The 26,662-nt window shown below is 48.9% G+C and overlaps 1 protein-coding gene across 2 annotated transcripts in view; it reads left to right on the forward strand.

Moving 5' to 3' along the window:
• Positions 1–26,662, forward strand: part of Tbxas1 (thromboxane A synthase 1) — a 179,527-nt gene that overhangs the window by 141,853 nt on the left and 11,012 nt on the right. For both annotated transcript variants that reach the window (XM_090333403.1, XM_090333404.1), the window contains exon 10: positions 972–1,286. In XM_090333403.1, coding sequence (XP_090189529.1) covers positions 972–1,286 — 315 coding nt within the window. The remainder of the gene's footprint in view (positions 1–971; positions 1,287–26,662) is intronic.

A 26,662-nucleotide genomic window follows, 5' to 3' on the forward strand; every position in this document is an offset into this window, starting at 1 on the left:
GCCAGCCTCAGAACAATGGATACAGTACTTTGTGTTTGCTCCTGTGGGGTGGAGCTAAAAATTGGCCTGTGGAGGAGGAAGGATGGGGAGGAGGAAGCAGTATAGAGGCTAGTACAGTGGGCACGTGGAACACAGGTACCAACTGGCGAGGAGGGAAGGTGAAATCACAACATCTTATTATATACCATATAAAAATGTAGAACAGTCTGAGTTAAGCCAGGCACGGTGTCTCACGCCTGTAATCCTAGCTACTCAGGAGGCTGAGATCTGAGGATCATGGGTCAAAGCCTGGGCACTAAAGACTGAGATTCTTATCTCCAATTAGCCACTAGAAAACTGGAAGTGACTCTGTAGCTCAAGGGGTAGGGTGGTAGCCTTGGGCTTGAAGAGCTCAGGGACAGCACCCAGGCCCAGAGTTCAAGCCCTGGGACTAACAACAACAAAAAAGGTAAACATTTAAGAAGATAAAAGCTCTAATTACCTTGATTTGGCCATTATACATCTAATAGTTGAATCACACGTTCTACCTCATCAGTAATTCAACCCAAAGACAAGAATGGCGTTGAGGGACCAGTGTTAGATTAAGGGCCATTCAAGGTGGCTTCTGGTTCTCACCACTCAGACTGTTCCCACTGAGCTCTCTCTAGACTCTGTTCCCACTGAGCTCTCTTGAGACTCTGCCTGATGACTCACATCTGAAATCCTAGTTACTCTGAGGACCACAGTTCGAAGCCAGACTCTTATCTCCAGTTAACCACCAAAAGGCCAGAAATAGAGCTATGGTTCAAATAGAGCTTTGGGTGAGTGCCATCCTTCAGCAAAAAAAGGAAGCTAAGAGACAGAGCCCAGTTCCTGGGTTCAAGCCCTAGCAACAATACCAAAACAAAACAAATGCTCTGCCTGCAAATCTTCCTCTGTCCTCCTTCAGTGATCCCCAAAGCTATAATGGATATTTTCCTCTCCTTCCCCAGAGGCGGAGAGATTTCCTGCAAATGGTTCTGGATGCCCGGTATTCCAAGAGTGCTGTGGGCCTGGAGAATTTTGACCTGGTCAGAGAAGTCCTGTCCTCTACCAAGGGAGCAGGGGACCCTCCCCAGAAACGCCAGCGCGAAGCCCCAGCCCAGCCACTCAGTGTGGATGAGATCGTGGGCCAGGCCTTCCTCTTCCTCCTCGCGGGCCACCAAATCGTCACCAGCACGCTCTCCTTCGCCACCTACCTGCTGGCCACCAACCCTGACTGCCAGGAAAGGCTTCTGAGGGAGGTGGACCTGTTCAAGGAGAAGCAGGTGAGTAGCGAGGCACCAGGCATCCTGGCACAGCCACAGGACAACTGGTTCTGAGAAAGTGCTTTCGAGTCACTTGCTCTAACCACGTCCTGGGTAGATGAGGCACAGCCTCAAGTGGTAGAGCACCAGCCCTGAGGGAAAATAGCCCATCGAGAGCGGGAAGTCTTGAGTGCTAGCGCCATAAAAAGCCAAATGGTAGCCACGGCTTGGCTACCTCAGGGAGCGCATGAAGCTGGCTGGGGGAGGGTGTGTAGTTGCCCAATGCTGACTGTGGGCTACCATCCAGATGAGGAAAGGAGGGCCACAAATAGGCCACACTGAGGCAGGATGAAGAGCTGAGCTGAGGGGGAGGCCCAGAGATGGAGGAAGGTAAGATGAGGCTGGTGAATGGCATTCCTCTGAGATTAATAAGGCCCCTGGTAGGCCGGTGGACTTCCACAGGTGCCGTGTGTGCTGGGTATTGGCTCCTGTTGTGTTTGTTGGGTCCTTCGTGTTGTGAAAGAGAGCCATTTAAAAATCTGTGATTGGAAACGAAGACTTTTGTGATGGAATCATATTCTGTTTTGGAGGGTTATCTGAAAACTGCTTGCTAAAACATGCCCAAGTGGGGAAGTAGAGGCAAAGTTATTCTTCCTACTCCATGTCAGTGTTTGCTCAATATGTGAAGAGTGCATAACCGGGTTACTAATTGCCTCAGCATTTGGCTGAACATGAGCTTGTGGTTAATGGCGAGTTCTCTGTTGTCATGACGACCGCTAAGCCGGGTCTCCCCAGCCCCCTGCTTATCCAATTGATCTCTTGAGCCTCAATGCAAGAGTTTCTATTTATCCTTATTACTGTTCAACTCAGTCAAAATAATTCTGAATCTTGATTCTGCCATCTGTCACCTGAGCGGCTCCTCTATGCTTCGTGTCATCGGAGAGTTGTTAAGCATGTCTCCCATTTCATCCGAGTCATCCATGACAAGGTTGAGCAGGAACAGGGCTTCCTCCACCTCGACATTGATCCATTCATCAATATTCTTCTGGCGTGGGATCTCCGCAAGTCATGGATCCGAATAACCCCACTCCCACCTGGAGTTCCTGTCCCATGCGTCCGTTCACACTTGGCTTAAACTGAGGAGGGGGCCGAGCCAGGTCCATGTGGATTCTGACTGCAGGGGAGACATAAGGAGCTAGCAAGTAGACAGTCAGGACAGATTTAGACCCCAACTCAGACTACCTTCAGCAAAAACCAACTCACATGCTTGTACTTGGCCCAAATGGCTCTGCAGCTCAGGAATGGACGTGGTTGGGGACAGATTTTGACTCAAGCCTAGGCGAGGGGATCAGGTCGAGTTCTTGTCTGTACTGCTTGACACTGAAGAGCCTCAGAATTTCTCTAAGAATTCCCAGGATCAGTCGCCTCGCTGCTCACCCTGACTAAAGAGAAAGCTGGGCCGAAAATTCCTAGCAGGAGTCCCTACGGTGGCTCCGGTTAGAATGATAAAGCTACTGCTCACTGGGAGACACCCCTGGCCCAGGCCAGTCAGGTCTCAGATTTGGGGGTGATCATCCTCAGCCCAGATGACTGAGAGTCTGGGGGAGACATCCCAACCCAAGGGAAGCGTAAGGGTGCTGGCCCAGGAAGGCAGCAGAGGGAAACGTAGGCCCTCGCCTCAAGTAAGCCAGAAGATAGGTCACATGGAAGACATAGCAACATCTGATGAGCACCCAGCATGAGGCAGACCCCGCAGGAGGCTGAAGGAAGCAGGGAGCCAGGCCCATCACCTCCAGGGAATTTCATAGCTGTCTAAGCAATTTCTTCCTTCTAAATTAGAACCTTGAAGGGCAATAGACAGCTAAAAATAAGGGAGTCTAGAATGTGGTGTTACTCAGGGAGCTACAGAACCCTAGCAGCTTGCCCTCCCACTGGTTCCCATGGTAACTAGAACTGGGGTGAGACCCAGCAGGACACGGGCCACTCCCACGTCAAGTCCTCATCACCTCACTTAGCGCTACCATCTCACCTACCCTGGCTTCCTTCAGTCTCTCAATCTAGATATGGGGACCTTTCCCCACCAGGGACCACCCTCAGGGTTACGCAGGATGCCTCAAGGTACTGAGGAGACCCCAGGAGTGAGTGCACTAATCCTGGCAGGGAAAGCTTTTCAGAACTTAGTGTACATGAAATGGTTTGGAGATATGGGTGGAAAAGCAAATTCTGGGGACCTGCTCTCAGAGGTTCCTGCTGGTGTTGGGGGTCCAGGACCCTGCATTTGTCAGGGGGGGGGGCACGCGTACGTGAGTGAATCCTGAGGCTTGAGCTCTGGGTTTGAGCTTTGGTGCTCAAGGTTAGTGCTCTACTACCTGAGCCACAGCTCCACTTCTGGCTTTTTGGGTGGTTAATTGGAGCTAGGAATTTCATGGACTTTCCTGTCCAGGCTGACTTTGAGCCATGACCCTCAGATCTCTGCCCCCTGAGTAGCTAGGATTACAGCTGTGAACACCAGCAGAAGCCTGTATTTCAGCAAACATCTTCACTGATTCTGATGTCAGTGTCCCTGTGTCCATTTTAAGAATAGGGGCCTGGAGTTTGGCCTAGTGGTAGAGTGCTTGCCTAGCATGCATGAAGACCCGGGTTCGATTCCTCAGTACCACATACATAGGAAAAAAAAAAAGCTGGAAGTGGTGCTGAGGCTCAAGTGGTAGATCTCTAGCCTTGAGAAAGTCCAAGAACAGTGCTCAGGCCCTGAGCTCAAGCCCAGGACTGACAAAAAGAAAGAAAGAAAGAACCTTAGACTCTCAGGGCCAGACCAAGAAAAAGAGCAGCATCAAATGTCCTGCACCAGCCATGGGTGCCTGAGGGTTGTTTCCTTCCTCTAAGAATATTGGGATGATTTTACTTTTCCTTTTTGATGGTGGGGGGACTCCTGAGACCAGGACTTGTACCTGATACGTTCACTCTCTGGCTAGTGTTCTACCAACTGAGTCATGCCTCCAGCCCTGGGGTGGTGTTTGACAGATACTCATGTGTCTGTTTTAAACAATAAACATGATAGTCACAAATGTATTGGTTTATGTAGTCCAGCTCACAAACTCAATGAATTCTTGTAAGTTTTCTTTCTGTCTTTCTCTCTTCTTTTACGTTTTTTTTCTTTCTTTCTTTTTACTATAATCAGAGCTCTGTTAATATGGGCCATCTGTCAGGACATGGAAATGCAGATTAGATGTTCACACATTAGCTATTTTCCTGAAAATATTCCTGAAGATTTGCATGTAAAGTATGACTTGTTAGAATTTTCCTGCCGGTTTCCATTCAACAAATATTTCTTGAGTGCCAGTTAATGCCAGCGTCTGAGGCTCCAGCCTCCCCACACAGCGGCCTTGCTACTCCAGCTCTTCCCCCACAACCCTGCGAACAAGCACAACCCCTGCAGATAGCCTGTCCTCAGACCTGTCCAGGAGCTTACTGGACTCCAGTTCTCTCTCCCCTTGAACATTCCCACTCCAGCAATGCCCTTGAGGACGTGACGAGAGCCATGTCCGTCCCTTCAAAATGAAGACTGGATATGTATCTTCACTGTGTCCATCACACCCCTCTGTACAGGGATAGAAAACTTGGCTCATCTAAGATTAGGGATTTATTGTCCACAACTACAGACTCCAGAGGCTGCAGCAAGGATGCCTTCAGGAATGGCTTCATGCAGCAGCTCAGACCTAGTCTCTCGATCTCTTGGTTCTACTTGGCGTTTCGATTCATCCTTCTCAGGCCTCACCTCAGGACAACCGTGTAGCCAGTATTGTGAACAGTGAGAACTCAGTCAAGTAGAAGCCTCCAATTATTTCCTTTAGATGGGTGTGATATATTTCCTTTTCCTGACCTTGCTACCTTAGACAGACCTCCAAGGCTCCTTTCACTTGGAGGTACTGAGACGTGCAGAATGATCTGACTCAGATGAAACCTTGGTCCATCGGCTTAGCTGACCTGACTGGGGGCAGCTGCTCTCCCTCCTCACTGCACCTGCTAGGTTTGCAAGCAGATCTTCAAGCTCTTGCTTCTCAAGCTGCTCTCAGGGCCTCTCTTGGGGAAGTGGGGGTTCTGAGGTAGAGGATGCTGGGGGCATCTCCACCTGCCATGTCCTGACCAGGGAGCTGGGCTCCAGCTCCTGCACGTGGCTTTGTGGCTCTGGAGTGTCTGTGTGGCAGATGCCCAGTAGCCATTGTCCCCAGAGAGAACTTCCCTGATAGAGAACCTTCCCTCCTCTGGTGGCCAGAAAGAAAGGAGCTCCAGAGTGGGCATTCAGAGAGGGATCCAATGAGCACATTTCAGGATATGGCACCCTGGCAGTGGACGCCACGAGGTCTGTCTCCTCAGCCATGGACAGAGGTCTCTGAGTATGTGCCTGAAGCTCTACCTTGAATTTTGTGGTTTGTTTCCATGGCTGTCAGAAGGGAGCAGGCCCTCCATGCCCCACCCCAAAGCAGAGCCTCCAGCTGGCCTGGGCCTGGCGGCAGGGCAACTAACTATCCCTGAAGCATGCTGGTGCCCCAGGCCCTGTGCCCATCCTCGGGAACACCAGTGGGGAGTGGATGGCATCTCTCAGGGTCATCTGGGTTATGATTGTCTGGACGCAACGCCTCCTGTTTTCCTCTGTGCCACCCATGGCTTCCAAGTCCTCCGCATTCCCTGGGGACATGCAAAGTTCAGGCCCTCAGTGGCTGCTGGGGGACACTGGGCCTGTTCCCCAGAGCCTCAGCAGAGGCGGCTGAATCGCTGGGCTCACGCATGACTCCCCGCCTCTTCTCCCCTCCTCTACTTTCCTTTTTCACCAGGACTGGAATGTGAACTCAGGGCAGGACCACTCCCCCTTAGCTTTTTTCACCCAAGGCTAGCACTCTCCTACTCAGCCATACCTCCGCTTCTTGCTCAGGTAGTTAACTGGAGATAAGAGTCTCACAAACATTTCCTGCACAGGCTAGCTTTGAACAAACCTCAGAACTCAGTTTCCTGAATCGTTAGGGTTATAGCCTGAGCCACCAGCGCCAGCTCCCTCCAGCATTGGCAGTGCCCTTTGCTCTCCTTCCCGCCCCTTTTCCTTATTCTAGCTCCATTCCATCAAGATCCAAAAGACCCACAGTCCTCTCTGCCCCCCATGAGGCCCTCTGCCCAGAAGGAGCCCTGGTCCTACGTAACTGCACACGGAGAGGAGAGGTGGTAAGGTAGGCAGCCGATTGCAGGGCAGGAAGACCTTGCAGGTGGGTTTTCTAGAGGCCTGACTGCAAGCATAGCACTTTAGTGCTTTGACTGATCAGCCATGAGAACCCCAAGTTGCCCACCCCAGTCCCTGCATTGCAGTGTGAGGTGAGCTGCCCAGCCCGGACCCTCCCGAGTGACAATGGGAATGGCTGCACCACTCTGTAGCCATGTGATGGCTTTTGTAGTCATCATTCAATCCAACCAAGTTCACAATCAAGGTCTCACCTACCCAGACCAGTCTCCTGAAAGAAGGCCACATAGCTATAGTGGAACTCTCTAGAACAAGGAACCTGTCATCCTTTTATTTTGTCGGTCATGGGGCTTGAACTCTGGGCCTATATGCTGTCTCTGAGCTCTTCAGCTCAAGGCTAGTACTCTACCACTTGAGCTACAGCACCATTTCCGGCTTTTCATGTGTATGTGGTAATAAGGAATTGAACCCAGGGCTTTGTGCATGCTAGACAAGCGCTATACCACAGGAACCTGTCATCCTTGCCCCCAAAAGAATGTTTGCCTTTGGCCCAGATTTTGATAAGTCTGTTTTATTCCAGGTCCATGGAAACCATGTGTTCTCTCTCCCTCTTTCCCTCTCCCTCCCTCCCTCCCTCCCTCCCTCCCTCTCCCCCTCCAATACTCAGGGCCTAGTCATTGTCCCTTAGCTTCCTTGTTCAAAGCTGCTACTCTACCATTTGAATCACATCTCTACTTCCAGCTTTTTTGCTGGCTAATTGGACATAAAAATCTCTTCAACTTTCCTGCCCAGGTTGGCTTTGAACCATAATCCCAGATCCCGGCTTCCTGAGTAGCTAGGATAACAGGCATGAGTCACTAGCACCAGGTTGGTTTTGTCTTTTTTTTTTAGATGATGTTTTTATAACTGAATGTGTCATGTATGGAAATAGCATCTCCATGGTCCGATTAGTTCAGGCATATGAGAGATTCCAGATCAGAGAGCAGGCCTGACTCCCGGATGAATTGCTGTGTGAAGTTTGTGAAGTTAAGCATTTAGAAATCTGTCTTGAAAATTTAAATATTTAGATTGGGTCTCTAGGACACGGAAGGCAGTACATATTTCTCACTCACTTAATTTGAATGTTTTCTTCTTTCCCCCCACCCTAGCTCCCCACTTCTGGTAGCACAAGTTGTTTTTCAAAAGCTCATTCCTTGAATGTTCTCTATAAGAAGGAGGAATGTAATTAAACTCCACTGGCCTCTGCCTGCAGGAGCCAAAAACAGGCCAGAGCCAGAGGGAGCCCCGGAGATACCCTGCAAAGGAATTCCATTATAAAGATGAGAGGAGGACTGCTTTCCTCCAGTCATGAACAAAAAGGTTAAAGAGCCAGCCAGGAGCTTTCTGTGATGGGCTTCTCGTCCCAGGCCTTGGAGTCATTTACAAGTCAGGGAAAAAAAGACACTGGACTCCTCCCCGTAGCTACAGACAAGAACTTCGACTGGATGAGTAAGCTGACAAGGAGGTCTGGAAGCTTGGTTCTTTGTCCACGTACTGGTTTTGAACACAGGGCTTGGATACTGTCCCTTAAGGCTAGTACTTGACTACTTGAGCCACAACTACACTTCTGGCTTTTTGCTGGTTAATTGGAGATAAGAGTCGCACAGACATTTTTGTCTAGGTTGGCTTCAAACCTAGCTACTCAGGCTCCTGAGTAGCTAGGATCATAGGTATGAGCCACTAATGTCAAACTGGGAGGACAGGATTTTTTTGCTGAGTTCTGAGAATCTCAGTTCCAAGTTTAACCTAGGCAGAAAAATTCATGAGACCCATATTTCTGGTTGACTGGCAAAAAGCCAGGAGTGGAAGCAGGGCTCAAGTGGTAGCACACTAAACCACCAAGCACAATGACCTGATTTCAAACCCTAGTACCACCAAAAAGAAAGTAAGAAAGAAGGGAGGGAGAGAGAGATGGAGGGAGGGAAGGAGGCAGACATTGCAATGCTTAGGACCCAGTCCCAGAGACTCTGACTCTCTGGTCTGGATTCTAGGAATCTCAGATACAGCCAAGGTGGAGAGCCGCTGCCGTGGCCATGAGGCAGGCACCCACTTACCTTTAATGAGACCTCGTGACAGGCCACGTCAGAGGTAGCCCAGCATAGAGGCGGGAGCTGCTGCTGGCACTCTGGAGAAGCACCTTGTCAGGTCTTGGCATCTGCCCACGTGCTGAGCCTGCATTCAGCCTATCCAGAGAACCCAGAGCCAGGTCCTGGTAAGGCCTGCCGGAAACGGATACGTGCTCTGCAGGTTTCAGCAGATGAGGGCTGAGTCTAGGAAGGCCTGTGTTCACTGTGGGCTGTGGGGTGCCATTTCTCCTCCCAGCAAAGGGAAGTCCAGGGTCATCGACAGACTCTAGGAACCCCACTGGAGACAAGTGCCACTGGCTGGAGGTGGGGACCGTAATATCTCTCCCCCCTTTCTCTCTGTCTTTCTCTTTTTCTGTCTTTTTCCTGTCTACTTGGTTGGCTCTCTTCTCTCTTTTTCTTTTTCTTCCCTCTCTCTTTCACCTTCCTCTGAAAAATCTCATTTAATGATTCCCCAGCCTGTCTACAAAATCAGAGATTTATAGACCTGGAAGATACTCATGACAGCGACCACAGCATCGTAACAGTAAACATTTATGGAGCCCCATAATTAGTTGTAATCAGTTTTATGTGTTAAATAAATCTGACCTCACACTAAAGAAGTAGGCCTTGCTAAGTAAGAATATGGGGTAAATCAAAGTCTCCTTAAAAGCAGCTACTGGAAGCACCTCCAGCGCCTTGGAGACTTGGGGTCTGGGCTTCCTTCACTAAGCGTCCCTTACAACTTCAGGGGTGCTGTCCATCCTCCCAGCTCCATCTGGGGCCTGGAGCCACTTTAACCCTCCCGTGTCCATGTTGCAATGTGAAGGCCTGATATAGGAATGTCTCATTTCTAACATGCTTTCCCCCCCTTTACAAAAGGAATGATCCTTTGAGCTCAATATCAAATAATACTGATAACAATACTGATAGAAGCAAGTAAGGTAGAACTCGATGGTAGTATGCCAAGGCCCTGGGCAGATCCCCAGAACCCTCAACAAATAACTGAAGGAGTAACAGCAAGAGGCGGAGGAAGGATTACCATGCAATAAACAGGCCCTGGGCTTAGATTGGGGCCAGGCAGCCCTAGCAACCAATTCTACATTTTTCTCCTTTTTTTTGTGTATACTAAAGACTTGAACTCAGGACCTCATGCTTTTTCTGCTCAAGGTTAGTGTCCTATACCTTGAGCCATAGCTCCATTTCTGGAATTTTGATAGTTAATTGAAGATAAAAGTCTCACAGATTTTCCTGGTAGGGCTGGCTTTGAACTGCCATCCTCAGATCTTAGCATCTTGAATCGCTAGAATTAGAGGAGTGAGCCACCAGCACCCAGCAAAATGCTATTTTTTAATCTGGAAACTTTCAATTAAAAATTAAATTAAGGGGCCGGGAGTTTGGCTTAGTGGTAGAGTGCTTGCCTAGCATGCATGAAGACCCGGGTTCAACTCCTTGGTACCGCATATATAGAAAAGAGCCAGAAGTGGTGCTGAGGCTCAAGTGGTAGAGCTCTAGCCTTGAGAAAGTGCAAGGACAGTGCTCAGGCCCTGAGCTCAAGCCCAGGACTGGCAAAAAAAAAAATTAAAGTGAAAAATCCTACTAGGTCCACATGCATTCATGATTGTTCCTCAACATTAATTAACTTACTTTAGTAAAGAACAGATCCAATAACATAAAAATACAAGGAGGGTTTGGTAGTTTGGCTTAGATGGTAGAGCAACTGCAAAAGGAAAAATAGGAAAGGAAAAACATCAAGCTATAAAAAGTACATTGTTTCTTTTAACTTATTGTTTGACAAAACTTTTCTGCTCTTGGTACTTTAAAAACAAACAAACAACAAAAAACTTGTAGCAGTGGCTCCTGCCTGTAGTCCTAGCTACTCAGCCCAGGCAAGAAAGTTCATGAGACTCTTGTCTTCAATTAAATACCGACAAGCCAGAATGGAGCTGTGGCTTAAAGCGATTGCTAGCCTTGAGCGCAAAAGCTCAGGGACAGTGTTTAGGCCCTGAGTTCTAGGGAAGGAAGGAAGGAGGGAAGGAAGGTAGGAAGGAAGGAAAGAGGGAGGGAGGAAGGGAGGGAGGGAGGGAGGAAGGGAGGGAGGGAGGGCAGATAGCAAGATTGATGGGTATCCCATGTAAGGTTGGCTTAGCCTTCTGTAAAAATCCACCCTATGAAGAATCTTTCTATTCATCCTGTCCCTTGGGTTTCAGATAAAGACTACTGTCCCTTGCAAATAATTCAGACATCAAACACATATTGCTTATTCCTGTACATGGTAGCATTTTCCTCTCCCTCCTTCAAAATCTCTTCAAAGCCTGATGGTGTCTGCCAGGCTCTGGGAGATTCTTGGGGATGGTGATTTAGCAAACAGCAGCATCTTATGAGGGTTCCATCTTTGCTTTTATTTCCCTGCTGCTGGGGAGGGGGTGGAATCATCACCCAGCCTTCGCGTCTTGCCTCCTGAGTCAGAGGTCGAGGCCTGCCGAGACTGGCCAGGAGGCAGCTTGAGATGAAAATTGGCCCATCAGGAGTTGGTGGCGTGGCACAGCTAGTAGAGCACCAGCCAATCCACGAAAGCTGTCATGTACCGAGTTCAAGTACTGGTGAGATACCATGCTCATTTTCAGTCCAGCGCTGCCCTGGGCATTACACTTCCTGTCTCCTGTGCTAGAAGCACCAGCAAGCAACATCACATTGCGGTTGTCTTCTGTAGTTGTTCCCAAAAGGGAGGAGTGGGCCACCTTAGCCCCTCTTCACACTGCCTCCTCTTCTCTCCCCCCCCCCCCGTCCCTTCTCTTCCATTCCCTTTCCTAGACAGATTGAAATACTTTTCTATTCAAGGCTAGCACTCTACCACTTAAGCCACACCTTCACTTCCAGCCTTTTGCTGGTTTATTGGAGATAAGAATTTCATGCACTTTTCTGCCTGGGCTAACTTCAAACACAGACCCTCAGACCTCAGCCTCTTGAGTAGCTAGGACTACAGGCGTGAGTCACCAGGGCTGGGCTCTTCTGCTTGTAGATCCTGAGATACACCTGGCTCAGCGTATGAGGGTCTCTTTGTCATCCCATCCAGATATATAGCACATGCTCAGTGTTTGTTGAGTGAATAAATGTTAACATACAAAGACACTTAGAGACAGCGCATCAGTCCATCTAACCCCTGGGTCTTGTAGATGAGCAGAGATAGATCATCAATCCCTTTAACCCCTGGGTCTTGTAGGTGAGGGAGTGAGGTGGTGTTGACCTAGGACCACACTGCATTGGTGTGACTTCTTGGCAGGCCCAGGTACATTTGGTGAGCCTGGTATTCTTTCTATTGGGGCTGAGAGGAGACCATTGTGCCCTGTCCCCTGCTGGGCAAGGTGCCAGCCCTAGCACCCATCATGGCTGCTTCCTGAGAGCCTTGACTTACTGGTCCAGAAGAACAGGGCCCCGCTTCCCTGTGTAGGCTTCCCCTGCCTCCTCTGGGTATCCTCTGCCAACAGCCTGTCTTCCAAGCCAGGCCTGGCATTCTTCGAAGTCTGCGTAAGGCCCTTGGACCATCTGCCTTTGCCTTGTTGAAGAAAGTTAGGGACTCTTTGCAAGATTTCGCCCTGACTTCCAGAACAGACTTGAACTCTTCTTCCACAAGAAGAATTTTATGACTTAAAAATCCTAAAAGCTGGGGCTGGGAGTATGGCCTAGTGGTAGAGTTCTTGCCTAGCAGGCATGAAGACCCGAGTTCGATTCCTCAGTACCACATACATAGAAAAAGCCAGAAGTGGTGCTGTGGCTCAAGTGGTAGAGCTCTAGCCTTGAGAAAGCCCAAGGACAGTGCACCCAAGCCCAGGACTGGCAAAAAAAAAAAATCCCTAACTCATGGCTCATGCCCTTAATCCTAGTGACTCAGGAGACTGAGATCTGAGAATCCAAGTTCAAAGCTAGGCCAGACAGGAAAGTCCGTGAGATTCCTATCTGCAATTAACCAGCAAAAAGCCAGAAGTGAAGATGTGGCTCAAGTGGTAGATTGCCAACCTTGAGTGAAAACAAGGGATAGCACTCAGGTCCTGAGTTCAAGCCTTGGTACTGGCACACACACACTCACACACACACACACACACACACACACACACACACACACACAGAGTAAATACACACTAGGATATACCAGAAGCCATCTAGAGGCTAACAATTCTGTGTGACAAGATCAAGGACACAGATAGCTTGGGCATAAACCTGTGTGTCCACCCATCATCTGGTGGGCAGTGCTGTGCCACGAAAGGACAGTAGAGCCAGGTGTCCATGGCTCACACCTGTAATCCTAGCTACTCAGGAGGCTGAGATCTGAGGACCATGGTTTGAAGCCAGCCCAGGCAGGAAGTTCTGTGAGACGCCAATGAATCCAATGAATCACCAAAAAGCTAGGAGCGGAGACGTGGCTCAAGTGGTAGAGTACCAGCCTTGAGCAAAAGAAGCTCAGGGGACAGTGCCCAGGCCCTGAGTTCAAACCCCACGATTGGCGCGCGCACACACACACACACACACACACACACCAGCAGCAGCAGCAGCAGCAGCAGAGATGGCTTTTTGTCCTTTGTGTGTGATCGCAAGAAAGAGGGATGGCAGAGAAACTGGAAATTAGATCCTGTGTCCCGGTTTGTCCAGACATATTTACTTTATCCTCCAGTTGAAAGGCAAGCCGGCTTTGCCGCTGTTCCATGCCAGGCTATATTTCTCCAGAAAGACATTAAAATGGAGGAGAGCTGCCACTGGCTGGCTGAGCATGCTTCTCCAGGACTGTACACAGGCACACAGAGGACGCAGTGCCTGGCACCTGGAGGGCGGGTGGCATAGGCCAAAGGCCATAGCAGCTCCAACAGGCAGAGCCCAAAGTCTTATCAGAGATATCATTTTCCCCCTAAATGTCATATGTAGCATTTTTATTGGAATGTGATGACACAGAGTGAATAACTTAACATAAATTTGCATAATAGAATACAGCTGTTAATTTATGATCGTATTAAAACACCAAGTTTTGTAGCTAGAGGCATTTAAAAGTCTTAATTTTCTGAAACTTTCTCTCCTGTTTGCTGTTTGTTTATTACCTAGCATTGCCAGATAAAATATAGGCAATTGGTTCGATTTGACTTTTAGATAGACTGACTGATGTTTTAGTATAGCTCATGCAATAATGAGAATCCCTGCATATCTGAAATTTACATCTGTCTTTTGTTTATTTTCAAGATACTGGATTGATCTCAGGGTCTTGAGCTTTCTATGGAGATGCTTTACCACTTGAACCATGCCTTCAGCCCTTCTTTATTTTTCCAATAGGATGTTTTTGTGTTTCTCAGAGATAGCCTCAGACTGAAATCCTCCTCTTTCTGTCTCCCAAGTAGCCAGGATTATAGGAAAGCACTGCCATACCCAGCCATGACAGGTAGCGCTGCTCTTCCTTAGTCCCTCCTGGCTTTTTGCAGGCAGGGCCAAACTGTCTGCTCCCTCTGGAAGCCCATGCCGGGACTTGTATCTTGCACTGTGAGGGAGGCTGGCCTTCCAGGATCACCAGCAGAGTCAAGGGGATCAGACTAAGTGGTCCCCATGCACCAGTTAGAAATGGAGACAGCAGCTTTGCATGTCTAACTTTTATGTCTACAGCCACAATGCAATTTAACTCAGCCCAGTACCCACAAACCTCTGTAACTGAAACAAAAGTTTTCTGAAGTGGCATACAGAAAGTGTATGCGGTCTGAGCTGTGTCTGTCCTATCATGCCTACTTCGTTTTTAATTTGCTGGTAGTGAAGTTTGAACTCGGGTCCCTGTACTTTTGAGGCAGGTGCTCCTCCAGCCATGCCCGCAGGCCTTTAAAAAATTTTTTTGCCTTATTTTTCAGAAAGGGTCTTATATTTTTACCCAGGAACCAGTCTTAGGCCATGGTCCTTCTAGCTATGTTTCCCTCATAACCCAGATTATAGAAATGAAATGGCACACTCATCTTGTTGAGTGCAATAGGGTCTTGCTCGTTACTTTGTCTACGCTGACCTTGAGCCTCAATCCCAAACAATTTCTGCCTTCTGATCAGCTGAGATTTGCAGGCATAAATCACTCTTAACCCTTGCTGGTCTTAATCCTTACTTGAATCTGCAGACTCCTAAGAAATCACAGTCCTCACTGTGCAATATACCAGATTAGAAAGAAGAAAGAGAGAGTGAGAGGCGCGGTGGCTCATGCCTGGAATCCTAACTACTCAGGAGGCTGAGATCTGGGGATAATGGTTCAAAGCCAGCCCAGGCACCAAAGACCATGAGACTCTTATCTCTAATCACTAGAAAACCAGAAGTGGCACTGTGGCTCAAGGGGTAGGGCGGAAGCCTTGAGCTGAAGAGCTCAGGGACAGCGTCCAGGCACAGAGTTTAAGCCCCATGAGAGAGAGAGGGGGGGTGGGGAGGAGAGACAGACAGAGACAGAGACAAAGACAGAGATCCACACACAAATGAAGAAACCTCAAGTCAGTGAAGAAGCTATCCAAGTCCATTTGGGCTCATTTGTGGCCACATTCAGAATGAAACTCAGGTGCCCCCACTCCTGAGGGTATATTTTGAGTTTTCTTTCTGACAACCAATGTCCTGGTCTTCAAATTCCAGCTCATCCTAGGATCCACCTCCACTGGGTTGTACGTAATTATACCACTTGAACACTGGTTTCTAGAACCTTCCTATTCCCCTCAGGTTTCCACCACACGTTCTGTCATCTGATCGGAACTGATTACATCTTGCTTCTGCCATCACTCGACTCAGATAAACATTGATACGCAGTCATCTCCATTCTCCCCCTTTGATCTTTCAGCACTGAGCTGCTAAACCTGCCACCCTCTTCCCTGGCTTGGGACATCTCAGCAACCACTCTGCTGTAACTAGGCCTGGCCCCAACAGTGGTAGACCCAAATCAGTGTAGTAAGCATAACTGTTATTTTCATCTGTTTGTCTAATCTATGGGGTAGAGATGGTATCTCTTATAAATGTTACACGCGCGCGCACGCGCGCACACACACACACACACACACACACACGCACGCACGCACGCGCGCGCGCCTTTTCTTCTTTTTGTGGGTCCGGGGGCTTGATCTCAGGGCCTGGGTGCTGTCCCTGAGCTTCTATGGCTTAAGGCTGGCACTCTACCCCTTGAGCCACAGCTCCACTTCCAGCTTTTGTTGGTAATGTATTGGAGATAAGTGTGTGGCAAACTTTTCTACAAACTTTTCCGGGCTGCGTGCCGTCCACACAAAGCCCTGGCTTTTGTCCTCTGGAACATAAAACTCAAACGAAGGAACACCAAGGGAACTTGCCCAGTGCTTGTCCCACGGGACTTGGTCGGCAAAGGACGCACTGTGGTCCTGGGAATTTCCATTCTTATAAATGCGATTGCCCCCGCCAGACCCCCCTGCTCTTACACCACATCTCCCTGCACTGTGTGCACACAGGCTCTGCCTGGACACCTGAGAGCATCTGGTGTTCGGGATGCAGCCCAGCCCTCCTGCCAAGCCCCATAGAGGCAACGTCTACACGCAGCTTGCTTACCGTGAGCTGGTGGTGCTAGCCCGAGGCCCATGTCTCCTGGTGGGAGAGGGTGGGTACTACAGACATGTGGACTCATCACAGACCTGAGTCCTGCCTGGTGGCATGTGGCCCTATGTCTGCCCTCGAGCTCAGCCTCCGCTTGTCCACTGGGACAGGATTTAATTTCCAGTGCCTCTGCCATCCCTCTTTCTTGCAATGTGTGATTGCAAGGACAAAAAGCCATTTCTGCTGCTGCTGCCACACACACACACACACACACACACACACACACACACACACACACACGGCCCTCCCCGCAGCCTGCTCTGCTGGGGTCTGCGGCAGTGCCCTTGGCTTCTGCTCTCGCTGCCTGGACCTATGACCTTGAAGATTTCCCTGCGCCCAGGACCCCTCTGCACCCCAGGGGAGACATCGACAGCCTCCCTCAGGCTAAGTCCTTCTGAGGAGCCTCACCTCTGAGTGGGGTGACTTGGGGTGCACTGAGGCTGTGGCCTACACACACACACACACACACACACACACACACACACACACATTCAGTAGTAGGGACATGGGACACAAAGACAAAAGAAACTCCTGATTCTGTGCAATCCGCAGCCGAAACAAATCACCAACCTCAACATGTGCCACTGCTTCTCTGAGTGAGTGGAGATCAGGCCAATAAAATGGCAATAAACGGTGCTTATTTATTGTTTATCTATTGTTCCGAAGCCTGCCTTGTTTAAGTGCTTTTATTGTTTCTGTGTGAAAGAACAGGGATGTGGTTTGAAAATTAGTTCAATGGAAGCCTCGCCTTCTCAGGGAAGTCCTTCCACTGGCCCTCACTGTCCTCACCCCCTGGGCAGTTCTGGCCCTGGACTCCTCCATGGCGGCCACAGTGCTCCCGGGTAGCCCCGAGGTGTCCTGGTCTCTGCACCCACACTGCACTGCCCGTCTCCACCTGCTCCTAGACAACACCAGGTATCCAGCAGGTCCTGCCTGCTGGTCATGTGGTCACAACACCACCAGAGAAATGAGGGGCGGTTCCCCAATGTGGAGAGTGCCAGCCAACCTGGCAAGGGACCCTCAGAGGATTCTTACCATCTGTTGTTGGGCGCTGGTGGTTCATGTCTGTAATCCCAGCTACTTGAGAAGCTGAGATCTGAAGATCACATCTCCAATTAATTCAGCAAAAAGCTGGACTAGAGGCAGGGCTCAAGTGGTAGAGCACCAGCCATGAGGAAGAAAACAGTACAAGCCCCAGGAACCTCACCAAAATAAAACAAAAAACATTGATCCCCCCCAAAAAAACCTCAATAAACAGAAGACCCAAACAGGGTACCGCAAGGAAGACCCAGATAGGGTTGACCCCAATAGCTCAAGTGGATCTGGCAGGGAGAGGCTGCCTGCAGACTGTGTGCCTGACCTTGGCTCCTAGCTGCCTGGTCCTTCAATCCTGCAGAAGCCTCTGATTCTTCCCTCCCTCCCTCCCTCCCTCCCTCCCTCCTTCCTCCCTACTTCCTTCCTTCCTTCCTTCCTTCCTTCCTTCCTTCCTTCCTGTCAGTTGTGGGGCTTGAATTCGGGGGCTGGAACTATTCATGAGCTTTTCTGCTCAAACCTATGCTCTATCACTTGAGCCACAGCTCCTCTTCTGGTTTTCTGGTGGTTAATTAGAGGTAAGAGTCTCGTGGACTTTCCTGGCTGGCTTTGAACTATGATCCTCAGGTCTCAGCTTCCTGAGTAACTAGGATGACAGGCGTGAGGCACTGGGCCCAGCTCTGGGGTTTCTAGGCCAGGCCTGGAAAGGAGGAGACCCCTTTTCTTTGCATGAGTGATGCAGGAATGCCTTCCTGGGCCCCAGGCCTTTCTCACCCTTCCAGGTGAGAAAAAGATACAGAGCAGTCACCTGTCCCCAGCACCCTCCTTCTCTGCCCAGCTACCTGGGACCTGTGGGTCCCTGAGGAGCAGCCAGACAGGGGCCCTTCGCAGATCCGCAGGCAGTCCCTTCATCTGCGCCAGAAAACAAGGCAAGAATCACCAAATTCCCACCAGTGCTTTGTTTCTCCTGGGGTTGCAGACCAGGTACACACCCAGATTCTTAGACGTGGAACACCGTGGGGCAGGGGTGGAGGTTCATGGGAGGATGCTGGCTTAGCTAGGAAAAGCCCTGGTGCCCCAAGAAAGAAAAAGAAAAACAAGTACAAAAGAAACCAAACACTGAAAATAGTAAGCACAAAAGAAATCAAACATCTGGCTGCACCTCCCTAGATTTTTCTATCTTGGTGTTTGAGGTTGGACCCTTCCTTCCTAGTGCAATACAGCAAAAAACCCCTCAGCAGTGGCTGGCAGCCAGGGTTGTGTAGTCTTAACGCAGCCCTCCCTTGCTTCTAATTTGCTGTGAAGCTTTGGCAAGCAGCATAACCTCTCAGGGCTGTGATTCCTTGTCTGCTCAAGAGGAGGGCTGAATCTCTGGAATCTCAGCATTCCTTCTCTGCCTTCAATAACGTAAGTCCCCCTCTTTTCTCCTCGGCTGGCACCATCAACGCGACTCATTCCCTAGCAATTGTTAAAATTGGCTAGCAGACACCATTTAGGCCACTGGACATCCATCTTGAACAAAGTAGATTTTTTTTCCAGCTTAGCCTGTGTCTTCCTCCACTTAGATCCTGTGAAAAACACTGAGCAGGCTCTAGGGAATTGAAGATGAGCTGGGGCGGGGGGGCAGGGGGGGATCCTGCCACGATAAATTGCATCACAGTAGAGATCTCTTTCAAACCAGAAAATTCTGAGCACAGACAATGCTTCATTCATTTTAACTCATATAGAAAACAACAGAATTCCAGGTCAGCACAAGAATTCCTCCAGGTTCTTGGTGTTGATTGCAAAGGAATTTAAGTCACATAGAAAAACATAGTCCTTCAAAGATGGGTTCCTGATTGGAGGGGGTGGGCAGGGACCTGAACACAGAGCTGAGAGGGTCTTCTGAGACAGTCCTGCAGGGACTTTCTTTACCCAGTGACAGTGTGAGATCCAAGGGCCCAGAGCCTGGCTTTGGAGAACATTTGGGCAACTCTAGCTGCTGCTACGTTCATGATCGGAGCTGAGACTAGAAAAAATGGCCCTGGCCCCTCTCCTCCCCAGGTCCTTGGATGATACTTTTTTTTTTTTTTTGGTTGGTTGGTTGTGGGACTTGAACTGTGGGCCTGGACACTGTCCCTGAGTTCTTCAGCTCAAAGTTACTGTGGCTCAAGTGAAGCCACTGCACCACTTTCAATTTTCTGGTGGTTAATTGGAGATAAGAGTCCCGGACTGGCTTTGAACTGTGATCCTCAGATCTTAGCCTCCTGAGTAGCTAGGGTTACAGGCGTGAACCACCACCACCTGGCTTGGACGACACATTTTTATAAAAATCCATGCAGGCTGCCCTGGGCTCTTGAGCTTCATACCTCACCATCAGCAAAGGCCAGTGTGGGGGCATGGTGGTGAGGGGGGCAGGAAGTAAGAGGGCCTGGAAGGGTCTACAGCTGGCTTTCTAAATTTAACACACACTGGCTTTTAGGCCAAATGGATTAAAAAATAAATAAATTCCAGTGCTTAAAGCTCTTATCTTTGTTTACCATGTCTCCCAAACATTGGGTGACCTGGAGACTGACTTCTATATGGAGTTGTCTATGAGATCCACACTAGGAAAGATGAGTGGGTGGGTTGGGGGGGGAGGGGTGGACATGCTGCATCTCCTTGTGCCATTCACTCAGCTGGGTAGTGACTCGGATCTGCTATGGTGGTAACTCTGCACCTGAATGGATGGGCTCCATAATGAGTCAGACCCAGAGATGGAAGTCACCCACTCACCGATAGGAAGCCTGTTCACATCCTACAATGACGGGTCCAGGACCACAGCCAGGTTGAAAATGTCTCCTTGCATGGCTAAGCTGTAGTTGAGTTGATCTTGCTGGGCTTCACACCAGCGTCTGGTTCAACCTCAGCAGCTGCATGAGGCTGACCGGTATGTTCCGAGGACACGTGATACCCTTGTGGCCCCACCCCTGAATTTGCTTGGCACCTGCTTCTTCCCCCTCAACCCCCATGGGCGCCCACTCCGTCCTCCCCACTTCGCACAGGAGGAGACGTTGGTCTTGGCTAGTACTCAGTTGTCTGAAGGGTGATCCATGTATTGCTCAGGTTTTTTGTCACTGTGACTAATACCTGAGATAAGCAACTGATTGAGAGAAAGGGGCTATGGGGCACACAGCGTTGCAGATTTCAGGCTCTGTCAGTTTTCTGGCCTGTGGTAAGGCAAGGAGACATGAGGCCAAACCAAGCCCCTTACTCCATGGCCAGGATGGTGATAAGGAGCCAGGGTCTTGCTATTCCCTTCAGGGCCACGCCCCCCCAAACCAGAAGCCCAACCCTTCTTAACTTTCTACCACTTCCCAAAAGTTCTAAGTGAGGGACGGAGCCTCAAGCCATGAGCCTTGGGAAACTTGGAGTGCAAACTACAGCAATCAGGGATGCTATTCAGTCTCACTTTCCAGAGGCCCCACCACCTTCCCGGGGCCATGCTGAAGGTTCAGACCCTGGCTCTGTCGTCTTAGTTATGGCCTCCATCCCTGAGCACACATCCATCTCTGCATGGCTAACTTGGACACGGTGTCTTTCAGCTTCTGGGTACAAGATGCTGTCATTCCCACACCCCAGCTCTATCCTGACTGGATCCCCCACCCCTGGAGCCTCTGACAACACCAAGATCCCCTCAACCTTGCTGACTTGCACTTCTCAGCAATGCAGGGTGATGCCTGGGGATTGGTTTTATCTCCCTCGTTCTCTGTGTGTGTGTGGTGCGTGTGTGTGTGCTGTGCACAAGCATGCGCACATGTGTGCGCCAATACTGGTGATTGAACTCTGGACATCATGTCCTCACTTGGCATATTTAACCCAAAGTTAGCACTCTACCACTTGAGGCACAGCTCCACTCAGCTTTTTGCTGGTTAATCTGAGGTAAGAGTCTCGTGGACTTTTTTTTCCCAAGTTGGTTCTGACCTGAGTTCTCAGAAATCTCAGTCTCCTGAGTAGGTAAGTGTACGGTTGTGAGCTGCCAGGACCCAGCTTCCCTTCATCCTTAGACTCCTTGGGTCCCAGGCTCCCCTCCCTGGTGAGTCCTTCAGAACAACGCTGATCCCTGTAGACCTTGAAAAATACCACCATCTCCTGCACCCAATCCAGACCAGTGCAATTTGAATATCTGAAGTGAAGCCCATCTTCAACAGGAATAACCAAAATAGGGAGCCAATGGCACTGAGATGTGCAGTCGGAGCTTTTACTTGCACAGTTGCAACCACCTCTTTTCTTTTGATCTTTTCCCCATCTCCATCTTCTCCAAACACTGCCTGTCATTGTCAGATCACAAAATACCACTTTTTCTCTGTCTCCTCTTCTCTCTAAAATCCCTTAATGACCCTTGCCTGACAATACATCTTTAAATGAGCAAACAAATGGCTTCCCCAATGCACCAGGGGTTCTGCATCTCATCTCCCCTTCCCTGCCCTGCCCCACGTGCCTCTGCGCAATATCTATCCATGGGCTGAGTGAACAAAATCATTTTCTCTGCAAAGAAAATGTGGTCCACTCTTTCCCCAAGCAGAGAAAGCAAGCTGGATGATTTAACTATCGTTTACTTAGGGGCTTCTTTCTCTAAGCATCAAATACAATCAACTGTGAATGATCCATGCTAATGGAGAGAACAGAATCCCAAATATTACAAAACAGCTGATAATTCAAAGATTCAAATCTGCTTGGTGTTGGAGTGCATTTTCGCTTATGAATGCTTGCATCTGATAATTGGGACAATTTTTTTTAAATTAGGTAATTAGATGGGTCTTATCTGTTCCTACTCCTCTCCCCCCACCACACACACACTATTGGAATAAACAACTCAGTTCCCAAAATAGTTCCCTACTTTTTTTTTTCTTTCTCTCAACCCTTTCCTGGAACAGAGATAATGATTAGACTTCAGAATGTTGGAAGGGACAGGGAAAGAAAGAGAGGAGGAATTCACAGGGTAGAAGGCACATAGATGTTAACAAGCTGCTTTTCAACTGGGTCACCTCTAAAATTTTAGGCAGCATGAGTAAACAATCTGTCAAATAGTTTGAACTATCTATGAAAGCAGATCATGCAACACCCCTCTGACCCAGTAATGCCACCACTAGACACATGCCCCAAACAACCCTGTACTGTGGTCACCGCAAGCCGTATTTAGAATGGTCACATCAGCTTTGTCCATCATCACCCCCAAACTGGAAACCACTCAAATGCACATCAGCAGTTGAAGGTTGCTTGGTGGCACATGGCAGCACACAGTGGAAAAGCCATATAAGAAGAATGAGCACACTAAGGGCCAGGAGTGGAGTTCAGTGGTGGAGTGCTTGCTGAGCATGTGCAAGGCCCTGGTTTCAATCCCCGCCATCTCAAAGGAAAAGAAGCTGGGAGGGCAAAGGAGGGGAGGGGCGGGGAGGAGCTCAGTTACAGCTACACACAACACGAACAAATCTTAGACAACAGTAAGCAACAGGGGCTAGCCCATTACCATTAGACTCAAAGGGGGAAAGGGGTGGAGAGAAGCCAAGTAAAATCATGTCTGTGCTGAAGTTGGGTTATTCTTGGTGGGGTTTATGATGGAGGGGTCATGGAATGCTTCCGCATTCTGGAATGTTCTGTCTTTGTCTGGACACAAATGTGTTGACTTTGAAAACTCATTGAGCTCTACACTTCCATGTGTGCTATATTTTCCCATATGCATTTCGTCCATAAAATGTACAAGAAGAAAGCAGGGAGGGGAGGCAGAGGGAGAGAGAGGGAGAGGAAAGAAGAAAGGAGGGAGGGAGGGAGGCTTAAATAGCAGGAAATGGAAGCTATTGGACTCTGTTCCAGCCCTACTTTTACTAGACATCTGGCTTTGAACAGGCCACTTAACCTCTCAGAATCTCTGCTTTGGTTTTCTGTTTATATAACAGACAACGAAAGTTGAGGTTCTAAGAACCAAATGGTATAAAAGATGTGAAAGCCCTTCAGTAAGCGTGACGGCACCGTGCAAGGGCAAGTTCTATGCTTAGTACAGATGTCTGAAGACAGAAATTCTGCAGAGATTCCCATGCCCGAATAGTCAATAAATCTCAGCCGAGAGCCTTGGGCCCTGAGTGTGTATGAGTGTGTGTGCACACGTGCGTGCATGCACATGTACATGCAGAGGCTGGTTTATGTTCCTTCATTACCTCTCCCACCTCCTCTGCTAATCCCTTAATGGCCTGCGCCTCCGAGTCCAGGAGCACCTGGAATAATCCTCTTGCTTGTATGAGCTGGGTTCTGGCTCTTCTCTTTTCATGTGGATATAAATAGACACTGTGTACATTATTCCTCCCTGCTTTTTCTAAGACATGGATGAATTTCTACCTCTAAATCTGCCAGCTTCTGTAAACTAACACACAGAACTTTCTGCACATTGTAAAGTAAGCTAGTGATGTTGTTAGACGATGCCTCACACCCCTCACCCCCACCCTCACCCAACCAAATCCCTCAGAGCTGCTTATTCTGAGCCTGAAACAGCTTGCTGGATGCCGCTGGCCTCAAGTAACATGGCCTGGGCTCCCAGAGACAAACTGTCAGCTGAGAAGGACCCAGTGCCTCAAGATGGAGAACTGCAACTGAGGAAACGAGCCCCTTCCCAGAGACCTGAGACTGCTCCTGGAACTGGTTGTCGGGGGAGGGGCTTCGCTGCTTGATTTATGGTTCATAGGGCAAAGCGGAGGTCACCCCATTTTTCTTCAGACAGTGTCATAACATTACCACATTATGTTTCCTGCGGAACCAGACATATAGAAACCATGGCTGAACACACACACACACACACACACACACACACACACACACATTGGCCCTAGGCTTAAAAAAGTGGCAGTTGCTTGCTTCTGGAAAGGTGGCAGCATTTTGGGCGCCATCTGCATAACATCCAGGTTGTCCAGTTATGGAGGGGCTTTCTCAATGCTGTTTTTGGTTTGGAGGAACATTACTTCTAGTTCCTTTGGCAAAATAGGAAAATGTTCATTTTGCTATTAGAGGGGGTGGCTTTAATGCAAGCTGTGTGTGTGTGTGTGTGTGTGTGTGTCTACATGCATGCACACTAGTACTGGGGCTTCAACTCAGAACTCTACATTCTCACACAGCTTCTTCCCTCAAGGTTGGTGCTCTACCAGTTGAGCCACACCTCGACTTCCAGCCTTTTGTTGGTAAGTAGAGCCTTTTGGATCTGTCTGCCTAGGCTGGCTTTGAGCCAAGATTCTCATATCTCAGTCTCCTGAGTACCTATGATTACAGGCATGAGCCACTGGTGCATGGCTCTTCATTTTCTGTTTCTCATCATCTAGGCTGTTTTTGTACACACACACACACACACACACACGCACACAGTGTGTGTATGTGTAACTAACCCTGTGAATGTATGTATGCATGTGTATGTGCACATGTGAGTCTAGCTTTCAAAATAAAATTATACCCAAAAATATGAATGTAGAAAGGCAACATTAATAGGAAAATGCAGTATTTTTCCTTATTAAAAGAATTAGTCATACCAGTAGCTCACACCTGTAATCCTAGCTGCTCAAGAGGCTGAGATCTGAGGAGCTCAGTTCAAAGCCAGCCAAGGCAGGGAGTCTGTAAGACTCTCTATCTCTAATAAACTACCAAAAAGCTTAAAGCAAAAGAAGCTCAAAGGACAGAGCCTAGGCTCTGAGTTCAAGCTCCAGAACTGGCACAAAAAGAAAGAAAGAAAGAAAGAAAGAAAGAAAGAAAGAAAGAAAGAAAGAAAGAAAGAAAGGAAGGAAGGAAGAAAGAAAGAAAGGCAAAGCAAGGCAAGGCAAGGCAAAGCAGGAAGGAGGGAGTGAAGGAGAGAGGGAGAGGGAGGAGAAGGAATTTGTCAATGGATTTTTCCATAGAGGTACCTAACCTATGGAGTAATCAGGTTTATTCATTACATCTCAGTATTGGTTTGCAGATAATAGCAAGACTAAGAAAGAGTTTTAGAAATAGAATGAGATGTTACTATGCATTGAAGAGCAAACATAAATGAAGGTCTCCCTGAAAATTAAGGACCTCTGGCTTGAGTTTCCTATTTTTTTTAATCAGCATTTAGTTTTCAAACTTCCAAGAGCATAGCTACTTATTTTATAGCATAAATCTCAGCTGAGATGACTGCTAGGGCTTTGGGGCTACTTTCTTCTTAACCATCCTTATGGAGTGATTTCCTGACGGACAGAATGTCATGTGGGGAAGTGAGGCCTGCCATTAAGTGTGTCCCAACGGAAGTGACCTGCTCCTCCAGTAAGATATCTCTCCCCAAGACTGTGACTGTCACCATCTCATTTGCCCTCCCTGTGAGATGGGTGTGACATGTGATCCTAACTGACTTATTGGTATCCTGATGACTGGTCCAAGACCATGGCTGATTGGACAGCCATCCAGACCTGTCCCCTGCTGGGACCTGTGGCTCTCTGAGGCATGGCCAGGGCCAACCGACAGAGGGGGTGTAGGACTTCTCATTAAATGTGAGGTGGACAGGTTGGTTTGGGTCCCTGGGCTTGGTGCAAGATGTGGGAGATACCTGGAGAGTACTGTTTTCCACTTGGGCTTGAACTCTGGGTCTGGATATTGTCCCTGAACTTTTGTGCTTAAGACTAGTGCTCTATCACTTGAGCCACAGCCCCACTTTCAGGGTTTTGGGGTTGTTAACTGGAGATGAGTCGCACAGACTTTCCTGCCTGAATTGGCTTTGAACCGCAATCCTCAGACTTCAGCCTCCTGTAGCTAAGGTTACAGATAGGAGCCGTCAGGGCCCAGCCGGATGACTCTTTGACATTCAGAAACATAGCAGCTTGACATGATGCTTAGTTTGAAGTAAGAAATTCTACTCCGCTGGGGGGGCTGCTGACAGAGGACCTGGGGTATGCAGGGGGCCAGAGCAGGCAAGGCACAGAGCTTGGTCCCCTGGCTTCAAGGATGCTACTTGTGTGTTTTCATCAGAGTGCACCTCCAGCCTTGTTTGCGCTCTCTTCCTTGATCTCCCTTTTACATTAAAAAGAACTCCATTCCTCTCACCCCATATTTTGTATTTCTAGGTGGCCACAAGAGCCAGCGTTGTGTTCTCCAGCAGCTTTAGACTTGGCTCGCGTGGTTGCCCAGATAGAACACCTTTTATTCCTGTGCCTGGCAAATCGTCCTGTATTTGGGGTTTGGCTACAAGTGGCACGTGTTCTGTGTGGTTATCTGGAGAGACCCAGAGTTTCTACACAGGCAGTTGCACACACCTATACGCTGTTACTTAAGCCAGTCTGGTAGCTTCACGTGTCCTGATGGGAGGTTTAACAGCAACACACGTGGAAGGGTGGCCACGTGACTGAGGAGCATCCCAGGCTCTGCGTACTTTATCCTTCTCCACCTCCAAGTTGCTTTCTAATCCTAGCCTTCATGTCACGTGG

This window comes from Megascapheus bottae, chromosome 5, assembly GCF_031878675.1.
Source record: "Megascapheus bottae isolate mThoBot1 chromosome 5, mThoBot2.hap1, whole genome shotgun sequence".
NCBI classification, from domain to species: Eukaryota; Metazoa; Chordata; class Mammalia; order Rodentia; family Geomyidae; genus Megascapheus; species Megascapheus bottae.